Source organism: Salvelinus alpinus, chromosome 27 (genome assembly GCF_045679555.1).
Source record: "Salvelinus alpinus chromosome 27, SLU_Salpinus.1, whole genome shotgun sequence".
In the NCBI taxonomy this organism is placed as follows: Eukaryota; Metazoa; Chordata; class Actinopteri; order Salmoniformes; family Salmonidae; genus Salvelinus; species Salvelinus alpinus.
Window position 1 is genome coordinate 44,296,148 of NC_092112.1, and position 13,250 is coordinate 44,309,397.

Genomic DNA, 13,250 nt, shown 5'->3' on the forward strand with positions numbered 1-13,250 from the left:
TACAAAAAAAATAAATAAAAAAATAATAAAAAAATATATATAGAAAAATAAATAAATAAATAAATAAAATTGTTGAGATATTAGTGCACTAATCCAGACCAGTTTCAAATTAAGAGAATGCATTTCTATCTTAAACTGTGTAAGGGAATAGGGTTCCAAAGAATAATATTGCCAGAAATAATTTGTACAATATTTAAAGTGTGACTGCCGGCGCAAGTCACATGAACTAATGTGACTGGGATGACCCATAAAATCAAATCAAATCAAATCAAATTTATTAGTCACATACACATGGTTAGCAGATGTTAATGCGAGTGTAGCGAAATGCTTGTGCTTCTAGTTCCGACAATGCAGTAATAACAACAAGTAATCTAACCTAACAATTCCGCAACTACTACCTTATACACGCAAGTGTAAAGGGATAAAGAATATGTACATAAAGATATATGAATGAGTGATGGTACAGACGGCATAGGCAAGGTGCAGTAGATGGTATAGAGTACGGTATATACCTATGAGATGAGTACTGTAGGGTATGTAAACATAAAGTGGCATAGTTTAAAGTGGCTAGTGGTCCATGTATTACATAAGATGGCAAGATGCAGTAGATGATATAGAGTACAGTATATACATATACATAAGAGATGTGTAATGTAGGGTATGTAAACATTATATTAGGTGGCATTGTTTAAAGTGGCTGGTGGTACATTTTTACATAATTTCCATCAATTCCCATTTTTAAGGTGGCTGGAGCTGAGTCAGTTTGTTGGCAGCGGCCGCTAAATGTTAGTGGTGGCTGTTTAACAGTCTGATGGCCTTGAGATAGAAGCTGTTTTTCAGTCTCTCGGTCCCTGCTTGGATGCACCTGTACTGACCTCGCCTTCTGGATGATAGCGGGGTGAACAGGTAGTGGCTTGGGTGGTTGTTGTCCTTGATGATCTTTATGGCCTTCCTGTGACATCGGGTGGTGTAGGTGTCCTGGAGGGCAGGTAGTTTGCCCCGGGTGATGCGTTCTGCCGACCTCACTACCCTCTGGAGAGCCTTACGGTTGTGTGCGGAGCAGTTGCCGTACCAGGCGGTGATACAGCCCGACAGGATGCTCTCGATTGTGCATCTGTAGAAGTTTGTGAGTGCTTTTGGTGACAAGCCGAATTTCTTCAGCCTCCTGAGGTTGAAGAGGCGCTGCTGCGCCTTCTTCACAACGCTGTCTGTGTGGGTGGACCAATTCAGTTTGTCCGTGATGTGTACACCGAGGAACTTAAAACTTTCCACCTTCTCCACTACTGACCCGTCGATGTGGATAGGGGGGAGCTCCCTCTGCTGTTTCCTGAAGTCCACAATCATCTCCTTTGTTTTGTTGACGTTGAGTGTGAGGTTATTTTCCTGACACCACACTCCGAGGGCCCTCACCTCCTCCCTGTAGGCCGTCTCGTCGTTGTTGGTAATCAAGCCTACCACTGTAGTGTCGTCCGCAAACTTGATGATTGAGTTGGAGGCGTGCATGGCCACGCAGTCGTGGGTGAACAGGGAGTACAGGAGAGGGCTCAGAACGCACCCTTGTGGGGCCCCAGTGTTGAGGATCAGCGGGGTGGAGATGTTGTTACCTACCCTCACCACCTGGGGGCGGCCCGTCAGGAAGTCCAGGACCCAGTTGCACAGGGCGGGGTCGAGGCCCAGGGTCTCGAGCTTGATGACGAGTTTGGAGGGTACTATGGTGTTGAATGCTGAGCTGTAGTCGATGAACAGCATTCTCACATAGGTATTCCTCTTGTCCAGATGGGATAGGGCAGTGTGCAGTGTGGTTGCGATTGCGTCGTCTGTGGACCTATTGGGTCGGTAAGCAAATTGGAGTGGGTCTAGGGTGTCCGGTAGGGTGGAGGTGATATGGTCCTTGACTAGTCTCTCAAAGCACTTCATGATGACGGAAGTGAGTGCTACGGGGCGGTAGTCGTTTAGCTCAGTTACCTTAGCTTTCTTGGGAACAGGAACAATGGTGGCCCTCTTGAAGCATGTGGGAACAGCAGACTGGGCTAAGGATTGATTGAATATGTCCGTAAACACACCAGCCAGCTGGTCTGCGCATGCTCTGAGGACGCGGCTGGGAATGCCGTCTGGGCCTGCAGCCTTGCGAGGGTTAACACGTTTAAATGTTTTACTCACCTCGGCTGCAGTGAAGGAGAGCCCGCAGGTTTTGGTAGTGGGCCGTGTCAGTGGCACTGTATTATCCTCAAAGCGGGCAAAAAAGGTATTTAGCCTGTCTGGGAGCAAGACATCCTGATCCGCGACGGGGCTGCTTTTCTTTTTGTAATCCGTGATAGACTGTAGACCCTGCCACATACCCCTTGTGTCTGAGCTGTTGAATTGCGATTCAATTTTGTCTCTGTACTGGGACTTAGCCTGTTTGATAGCCTTGCGGAGAGAATAGCTACACTGTGTGTATTCGGTCATGTTTCCGGTCACCTTGCCCTGGTGAAAAGCAGTGGTTCGCGCTTTCAGTTTCACGCGAATGCTGCCGTTAATCCACGGTTTCTGGTTTGGGAATGTTTTAATCGTTGCTCTGGGTACGACATCGTCAATGCACTTCCTAATGAACTCGCTCACCGAATCTGCATATTCATCATTGTTGTTGTTGGACGCCGTGCGGAACATATTCCAATCCGCGTGATCAAAGCAGTCTTGAAGCGTGGATTCAGATTGGTCGGACCAGCGTTGAACAGACCTGAGCGCGGGAGCTTGTAGTTTTAATTTCTGTTTGTAGGCTGGAATCAACAAAATGGAGTCGTGGTCAGCTTTTCCGAAAGGAGGGCGGGGGAGGGCCTTATATGCGTCGCGGAAGTTAGTATAACAATGGTCCAGAGTTCTGCCAGCCCTGGTCGGACAATCGATGTGCTGATAGAATTTAGGGAGTTTTGTTTTTAGATTAGCCTTGTTAAAATCCCCAGCTACGATGAATGCAGCCTCAGGGTGTGTGGTTTCCAGTTTACAGAGAGTCAGATAGAGTTCGTTCAGGGCCATCGATGTGTCTGCTTGGGGGGGAATATATACGGCTGTGATTATGACCGAAGTGAATTCCCTTGGTAGATAATGCGGTCTACATTTGATTGTGAGGAGTTCTAGATCAGGTGAACAGAATGACTTTAGTTCCTGAGTGTTGTTATGATGGTCACACCACGTCTCGTTAATCATGAGGCATACCCCCCCGCCCCTCTTCTTACCAGAAAGATGTATGTTTCTGTCTGCGCGATGCGTGAAGAAACCAGCTGGCTGCACCGACTCCGTTAGCGTCTTTTCAGTTAGCCATGTTTCCGTGAAGCAGAGCACGTTGCAATCCCTGATGTCTCTCTCGAATGTTACCCGTGCTCGGATTTCATCGACCTTATTCTCAAGAGACTGGACATTGGCGAGTAGTATGCTAGGGAGTGGAGCGCGATGTGCTCGTCTCCGAAGCCTGACCAGGAGACCGCTACGTTTGCCCCTTTTTCGGCGTCGTGTAGCTTCGCCGGCTGGGATCAGGTCCATTGTATTGGGTGGAAGGCAAGACACTGGATCCGTTTCAAGGAAAAGTCATATTCCTGGTAGGAAGGGTGGTTAGTTGACGTTAATCGTATATTCAGTAGTTCCTCCCGGCTGTATGTAATGAAACTTAAGATCACCCGGGGTACCAATGTAAGAAATAACACATAGAAAAACAAAATACTGCATATTTTCCAAGGAACGCGAAGCGAGGCAGCCATCCTGTTCGGCGCCGGAAGTTAAGTTACTGACTAAAAAGTCAGCTATCACTGATAGAGTGCCTTGCGGTGGTCTCGTGAGCTGCGCGACACCATCTCCTGCTCATGATAAGAAAACATTGCTACTCCCTCACTGTATATCGATGCGTAGCCTGTATAGCTAGCTTAGCATAGGCTACTCCCTCACTGTATATCGATGCATAGCCTGTATAGCTAGCCTAGCATAGGCTACTCCCTCACTGTATATCGATGCATAGCCTGTATAGCTAGCCTAGCATAGGCTACTCCCTCACTGTATATCGATGCATAGCCTGTATAGCTAGCCTAGCATAGGCTACTTCCTCCTTGTATGGATGAGGCATGATTCTCCATGATGGGTTGTGTGTCACCAAGCGCACAGACTCTGCCCGAAAGCTGGCATTGGGAGCAAACAAAGTAGGCTATACAATAGGCTACTCCCAAGACTAATTCTACTTAGCTAGCTAGTTTGCAGCCGGCTATTTACTGACAACCTTAGAGCAGCAACATGGTTGATCCTCTCAATCAGCAGTAACTCCTGTCTACGTTGTTTCTTCATTCACTGACACACATCCCAACACCTCCACCCACAAACACCAACAGACCACAACATTCACTACCACACTGACGTAACCCACAACACCTTCACCCACAAACACCAACAGACCACAACATTCACTACCACACTGACGTAACCCACAACACCTTCACCCACAAACACCAACAGACCACAACATTCACTACCACACTGACGTAACCCACAACACCTCCACCCACAAACACCTGTAGACCTCAACATTCATACTTACACCCACAAAAAAGCTGCACACATCCAACTCTCAACCTCCTCGCATTGACACATTCAACTCCACCCACCTACACACAGCCACGAACACGTACAGCACCCAACCCTTCCCCCTCCTCACACTGACACCCACACACAGCCACGAACACGTAGAGCACCCAACCCTTCCCCCTCCTCACACTGACACCCACACACAGCCACGAACACGTACAGCACCCAACCCTTCCCCCTCCTCACACTGACACCCACACACAGCCACGAACACGTACAGCACCCAACCCTCCCCCCTCCTCACACTGACACCCACACACAGCCACGAACACGTACAGCACCCAACCCTTCCCCCTCCTCACACTGACACCCACACACAGCCACGAACACGTAGAGCACCCAACCCTTCCCTCTCCTCACACTGACACCCACACACAGCCATGAACACGTAGAGCACCCAACCCTTCCCTCTCCTCACACTGACAGCCACGAACACGTAGAGCACCCAACCCTTCCCTCTCCTCACACTGACACCCACACACAGCCACGAACACGTAGAGCACCCAACCCTTCCCTCTCCTCACACTGACACCCACACACAGCCACGAACACGTAGAGCACCCAACCCTTCCCTCTCCTCACACTGACACCCACACACAGCCACGAACACGTAGAGCACCCAACCCTTCCCTCTCCTCACACTGACAGCCACGAACACGTAGAGCACCCAACCCTTCCCTCTCCTCACACTGACACCCACACACAGCCACGAACACGTAGAGCACCCAACCCTTCCCTCTCCTCACACTGACACCCACACACAGCCACGAACACGTAGAACACCCAACCCTTCCCTTCCCTCTCCTCACACTGACACCCACACACAGTCACGAACACGTAGAGCACCCAACCCTTCCCTCTCCTCACACTGACACCCACACACAGCCACGAACACGTAGAGCACCCAACCCTTCCCTCTCCTCACACTGACAGCCACGAACACGTAGAGCACCCAACCCTTCCCTCTCCTCACACTGACACCCACACACAGCCACGAACACGTAGAGCACCCAACCCTTCCCTCTCCTCACACTGACACCCACACACAGCCACGAACACGTAGAACACCCAACCCTTCCCTCTCCTCACAATGACACCCACACACAGCCACGAACACGTAGAGCACCCAACCCTTCCCTCTCCTCACACTGACACCCACACACAGCCACGAACACGTAGAGCACCCAACCCTTCCCCCTCCTGACACCCACACACAGCCACGAACACGTAGAGCACCCAACCCTTCCCTCTCCTCACACTGACACCCACACACAGCCACGAACCCGTAGAGCACCCAACCCTTCCCTCCTCACACTGACACCCACACACAGCCACGAACACGTAGAACACCCAACCCTTCCCCTTCCCCCTCCTCACACTGACACCCACACACAGTCACGAACACGTAGAGCACCCAACCCTTCCCTCTCCTCACACTGACACCCACACACAGCCACGAGAACCTAAAAGGTTGACCGCAGACATGGATGCAAAAATGTATGAAATGCTCAGCCTGCAAAGACATTAAGTCCAGATTCAGCAAGACATGAACTCTCTCTCGGGAAAAGTTCACTACTGCTTTGCAGCGTATTACTGAACAGTGATTGTTTTTTGAAGTAAATCAATTTTTGAATGAACAGTGATTGTAATTGAAGTAAATTAGTTTTGGAATAAGCAGTTATTATTATTTAAGTAAATCAAATAATAAATAAAAAATGTTTCTCAATGTTATAGTCAATGGAATAGATTTTTGGAATGTTTTGTGTTATTTATGTATGCAATCTAAAAAACTAATATTTAGTTTTTCCTTAGTCCTTTTTGTTCTCTCTGCAAACTGAAGTTCCTTCTGGAAAAAGAATGTTATTCTATTCTATTACATTCTATGTCATGCATCTCAATCATTGAAAATGCTATTTCCTAAAAAATGGACACCAGAACAATTTTCTCCATTGTGCAACAATAAGTATTACATTTTTTAGAGCAGGCACATTATGTTGTCCCTCTTCTGGACAGCCTGGTTACGTGGGGCCACTCTATTATCTGCAGGATCAGGGACTAGCTCGATGTTATGTGCCACAACATGGTCCTCATCCAAGTCCTCTGTGATGCCTTCATGGATGAGGACCATGTTGTGGAGGACACAGGCACTGGCGATGGCTTCTAGCTCTTCTCCAGCAGCAGCATTCCAGATGTTGGAGCCGCCTCCATTGGCACTTTAACAGCCCAAAGGACGTCTGTGGATCTGGTTGAATCTGTTGTGCTTGTCCCTGAATGGGACAATACGATCCAGGCTTATGGGATAGGCAGGCTACCCCCATGAGGTGGTACTGCTCTGGCAAAGGGTAGGCATCGAGGTGAGCCTTAGGGTTGCTGGTTCTGTACACGCGTGCATCATGCACAGAACCAGCATTGCCCGCGTAGACATGCATGAAACAAACTTTGCTGTCGCACACAGCTTGCAGCTGGAACCTGGGTTGACCTTTCCGGTTTATGTAGGCCACCCGGTGTTCTGAGTGCCCCCTGATGGGAATGTGGGATGGATTTCGTCACCTTAATGTTTTGTCCTTCACCACTGTAAGCCAGAGGCAATTAGCAACGATACAATTGTGTATTGGTCATTATAGGCTTACTGTTCACAATGTTGGCTACATTGTATTTTTACATTTGAATAATTTGCTCTAAAGGGGCCATAAATAATATACTTATAACGTACATAAATAACATTTGGTTGATTATAAAGGACTTATGTCTGGTTGGTTGACTGTACACCCCACCCACCTAGCTGTCTGGTTGGTCAACTAACTCGGCGACTGGGTGTGCGTTTGTGCTTCCTTATACGATAGATAGATGACTAGCTACATCATTAGGGATTTTAGTGACACTTTATTTAGGCTACTTTGACCAAAACACAGGCCGTCTAGACATCTAAATTCCCAAAACGTTTTTTGAGGTTCAACCGAAAATGACACCGAAAGGCGAAGTCGTTGTAGCGAGGGACGACTTCCTCCACATAACCCTCGACTCTGCACCCACTAAAATCTGTAGCCACTCCATGACATCGGGACCAGGATCTAAAAAGTCAGAAAGCCACAGGTAAAACCAGCATTTTACGTGGTCATTACATCGTGTTATCAGCAAGAGTAGCTAAAACTAACAGAATGGAATGTTTGTGTGAAAGAAAAAAAAAGTTCAACAAACTTTGTTTGAAACAAACCCAGTTCGCCGCACGCGTTCCCAAATGTATTGCTTGTTGAATGTGCCTTGGGGCAGTCTCAGCCTTAAAATATAACACATGATTTAGAAGTAATAAATCCGATCTTATTGAGACGTACAGTATAGGAGGACCGCTATATAGACTTTCCACATCATTGGCAGTGGTTCGACTACTAACGTGACGATGACTACTGTTTTTTAATACTACTTTGTTTCCTCCTCTATAGACTCCCCTGGAGGTGGCCCAGCAGGCGGTAGATGCAGACGTCCACTGTGTTGGGATCAGCACGCTGGCCGCAGGACACAAGACCCTGGTCCCAGAGCTTATCAAGGAGCTTCGCAACCTCAACCGCCCTGACATCCTGGTCATCTGTGGAGGGGTCATCCCACCTCAGGTAACCTGTGACCTCTATACCTAACCCAACCTCAACCGCCCTGACATCCTGGTCATCTGTGGAGGGGTCATCCCACCTCAGGTAACCTGTGACCTCTAACCCTAACCCAACCTCAACTGCCCTGACATCCTGGTCATCTGTGGAGGGGTCATCCCACCTCAGGTGACCTCTAACCCAACCTCAACCGCCCTGACATCCTAGTCATCTGTGGAGGGGTCATCCCACCTCATGTACACTGTAACCTTTGACTTGTAGGGAGATGAACCCTATGAATGTCCTGAGTCTCTGTCAGTCTTTCTCTTTCTGATACCAAATAATGATCTCCCTCTCCAAGGTTACTCACTCAAGCTCTCATAATTAAAACAATTTAAAAAACTAGAAATATACATATACAACAATCCACCTCTTTCCCACCATCGTTCTCCTTTCTCTCTGCAGAATATTAAACAATAATAGTGCAAATGACACCAACACTTGCTGCCAGCAGTTTCTCTCATCAAATAGGAAAATAAAGAAGACCAGTTTAGTCTCTCTGCTTCACCAAACAGTAGAATAACCCGTAGCCTGCTAGGTTAAACACTACAGATATCACTCTGTTCTTAGAGTCCCAGGACGGTGTACAGCCATCTTATGGAGAATAATAAAGAGACATTGTTCTAAAGACAGACGAGATCATCCCTGCAACCCCCCCAGATAGGAGCACGTTTGTCCAAGACCCACGGTCTCACAGTGGTGAACCATCGACAATATTAGAACACGAAGGCTAGTGTTACAAAACCGATTAACTAGCCTGCTAATATGTACTCTCGCTAAGTCTAGGGGTCCTAGGCCTAGTTACCTGGTCTGTAACCTGATTTAAAGTTGTGCATTTATGTGATAAATCTGTGTATGAGGACTGTGTTGTATGTACATGTGCCCAGGAGACGGCAAAAATTAGCGGCATCCAGGGCCAGCGCCGTCCTGCCTCCCATGGGTCGGCTAACCAGATTATTGTTTGTTGTTCAAAAGGGTGACCAAAACACACGTAGGGAGTGGTGCACACATGGAACCTATGAGATGGTTTAATTACTGCTAGGCCTGGAGAGCGAGAAAACATTGAGTTAGTTGAGGTAAACACAATCAGGCTGCCTGATTACTATTTCTGATTCCCGTCTTAATATACACACAAATGCTTGTGTCTTGGTAGTATAACACGTCAGTTGCCTTCTGCAGGGGACCAATGGATGCCGTTATAGTGTATTGTGGGATGGAGGTGCCACTCGGAGTGGGTGTGAATTGGAAAAGTCAAAGCAGTGCAAATAGGAATTGACATCAAAATCCATAGCTCTGCCACTTGATGCCTGGATGCACACACACACACACACACACACACACACACACACACACACACACACACACACACACACACACACACACACACACACACACACACACACACACACACACACACACACACAGAGCCCTAGTAATAGCTACTGGTGTGTCCTGTGAGAGAGATGAAAACAATAGTTTATGTATTCAGAGAGAAGTCTCATTTATGAAACCATGTTCCTGTGTTCACACAAATAAACAGCAGCCGATTATAGAGCCAACAACAACAAACATAAAACAGCCAGGATCAGAGGCCCATGTTGAACACACAAGATTGTATCATAGCGAATACAATACCATGAGAACTGCCGCTAACATTCCTAGACACGATAGTGACGTGATCGCATTCGCCTTGCCCTCTGTCCTTCATGTACAGATAGTGGTAATCATAGTGAATATTTTATTCATAAAGCGCTTTTCTTCGGCTTCGACCCAATGCTACAGTATAATAGCTCTGCTATATAGATATCAAAATATGCAGGTTTCTCAGGGTGCATTCACACCAGTGGTGGTTGGTGCCATTAGAGATTAGGGATGGTGATTTGATAGGTGTAAGCTTCTACATGATACTCAAATTTGCCTTATACCCATAATGGGGTTGCAACAAATTAGCCTAGAAATTAACATTTGTAATATAGGTGCACAGGTCTAGAGACAAATTGTGGTAATCAAAGTGAAAGACAGTGACACATTCAATATCGCCTTGCACACTCTTGCCTGCATCTATCTCATCTGGGGTGTAATCATTAGTCCAAACAGTTGCAAACTGCTTTGCAACTAAAACGAGAATTTTTATTGGACAAATTCAGGTAGGTCCCTCCTCGTTTCATTACGTTTTCTTCAGTTTAGTAACAGAATCGTTGGACTGAATACACCCCTGATCACCTGCACACACAGTTCACTTTCATAGCAGCCACATAAAGCATCATCACTTTACTCGTTGTATAATTCCTTCTATCATCTAGGTGCTCTCCTCCTCTTACATTTTCCCTTTGCTTGTGGACTTCAGTGCACAACACAACAGCTGTCTGTTACCAGGCGCAAAAACCTCTCCAAGCCAAACCTTCATACCATAACCCCTAACCGCTACACAGCCTACATTGTTGTCACCATATTAACATTATGTCAAAAAACTAAAATGAACACGTTAGTAAACCCACAATCCAAACCTTGTGTACAATCATGCAGTACAGTGTACAGCAAGCAGTTTAGCAGGCAATACATTCATAAAACCGAAAGCTTACCTTGACTTGGAACAGATGAAGTGTTGGATAGCCTTAGCCAGCTAGCTAACATAAATACCATTCCTCTCTGTTTGAGTCAGGTTGTTGAGTAGGCTAAATTAGCTGCATTGGCTAAGTAAGTGAAAGGTATAACAACATCCACTCTCCTGGGAAGGATTTCTACTAGATGTTGGAACATTGCTGCAGAGACTTGCAGAGAATTCAGGCACAAGAGCATTAGTGAGGTCGGGCACTGATGTTGGGCGATTAGGCCTGGCTCACAGTTGGCGATTCAATTCATCCCAAAGGCGTTCGATGGGTTTGAGGTCAGGGCTCTATGCAGGCCAGTCAAGTTCTTCCACACCGATCTTGACAAACCATTTCTGTATGGACCTCGCTTTGTGCATGGGGGCATTGTCACGCTGAAACAGGAAACGGCCTTCCCCAAACTGTTGCCACAAAGTTGGAAACACAGAACCGTCTAGAATGGCATTGTATGCTGTAGTGTTAAGATTTCCCTTCACTGGAACTAAGGGTCCTAGCCCGAACCATGAAAAGCAGCCCCAGACAATTATTCCTCCTCCACCAAACTTTACATTTGGTACTATGCATTCGGGCAGGTACTGTTCTCCTGGTATCCGCCAAACCCAGATTCGTCCGCCAGACTGGCAGTTGGTGAAGCGTGATTCAATACTCCAGAGAACGCGTTTCCACTGCTCCAGACTCCAATGGTGGCGAGCTTTACACCACTCCAGCTGACACTTGGCATTGCGCATGGGGATCTTAGGCTTGTGTGCAGCTGCTCGACCATGGGAATCCATTTAATGAAGCTCCCGACAAACAGTTTTTGTGCTGACGTTGCTTCCAGAGGCAGTTTGGAACTTGGTAGTGAGTGTTGCAACTGAGGACAGACGATTTTTACGGGTTTCAGCACTTGGAGGTCCCATTCTGTGAGCTTGTGTGGCCTATCGCTTTGCGGCTGAGCTGTTGTTGCTCCTAGACGTTTCCACTTCACAATAACAGCACTTACAGTTGACAGGGGTAGCTCTAGCAAGGCAGAAATTTGACGAATTGACTTGTTGGAAAGGTGCCATCATATGATGGTGCCATGTTGAAAGTCACTAAGCTCTTCAGTAAGGCCATTGTCATGACTTGCCCTTTTGGGTGAGGGTCATAGGCGCCAGATTCCCCCCCCCCCCCCCCCCCCTCTATCCCCCACCAGTTTTATGAACAGTTGTAAATACCGTCAGGAACTCTCTCTCCCACATAATGAAAGGGAAGTGAAAAATCCCTTAGTTACAACAGAGAGAGATTTTGTACTACTGGGACATCAAATGGTTGAATAATCAAACAATATTTCTGTTATCCAAACAGTTGGAATGGTCCGTGGGTACTTAAAAAACAATCCTGTCCAATTTGTTACTAATTTGTGATGTAACTAAGGACAGTAGAACAACATAACTGTATCTCTGAATGTGCAAATTTCCCAGTCGTCAGGTTCACATCCAAATGTTGGGGAACTTATATGATTAAATATGAAACTATTTGTGAGAAGATGAAATGTGATGTTAGCCTTCTAAATGAGAGGATTGTTTTTCATATAAGACTTTTGCAAAGTCAGTGGCCACACCCATGTGGGCACAGACATTATGACAAAAGGAGGGAATGCCCTTTTTCCACCGAGTACTTAAATAGGACTTGTGATCAAATTTACATTAGACCAGAAAGCATGGAGCTGTGGCTACATGTTGAAATGGTTAAGAAATGTTAATCTCTAGAGACCAAGCATGCGGTGTGAACCGGACGTCACGAATGGTTAAGAAATCTACAAAACTAAAGACCAGAGAAGGTGAGGACGTGCATCCCCACGCTGAAATGGTTACCACTGAGGCCAGCGAGACCAACAGCGTGAGCTGAAAGGTACTGAATGGCTAGACACAAACTTTCTCGAGTGAAGAAGATGAAGACTACACAGGAACATTCAGTCTGCAGCTGTTTAAGTACTTTAGTCTAGTAACCTCGACCGAGAACCACCAGGTGGTACTCTGAAAGATCCATTCTAAAGAACATTTCCCTATCAAACGGCCATTGGTACGTCTGACATGTCCATTATAACAGAGCTACAACTACGAAAGACTTTGATCTCTGGTGGACAAACCAGAGACTTTCTGTCGAATTACTCCCCAGACGGATCGAGTGTTTTCAACGGAGAGACAGCAAAGACATACAGTTGAAGTCGGAAGTTTACAAACACTTAGGTTGGAGTCATTAAATCTTGTTTTTCAACCACTCCACAAGTGTCTTGTGGATAGATTTGTCTATAGATTTGTCCACAAATGTCTATAGATTTGGCAAGTCGGTGAGGACATCTACTTTGTGCATGACACAAGTAATTTTTCAAACAATTGTTCACAGACAGATTATTTCACTTATAATTCACTGT

The 13,250-nt window shown here is 46.6% G+C and overlaps 1 protein-coding gene across 2 annotated transcripts in view; it reads left to right on the top strand.

Annotated features, from left to right (window-relative positions):
- Nucleotides 1-13,250, top strand: part of LOC139556619 (methylmalonyl-CoA mutase, mitochondrial-like) — a 57,220-nt gene that overhangs the window by 41,151 nt on the left and 2,819 nt on the right. For both annotated transcript variants that reach the window (XM_071370786.1, XM_071370787.1), the window contains exon 12: nt 8,046-8,213. In XM_071370786.1, the coding sequence (XP_071226887.1) occupies nt 8,046-8,213 (168 nt within the window). The remainder of the gene's footprint in view (nt 1-8,045; nt 8,214-13,250) is intronic.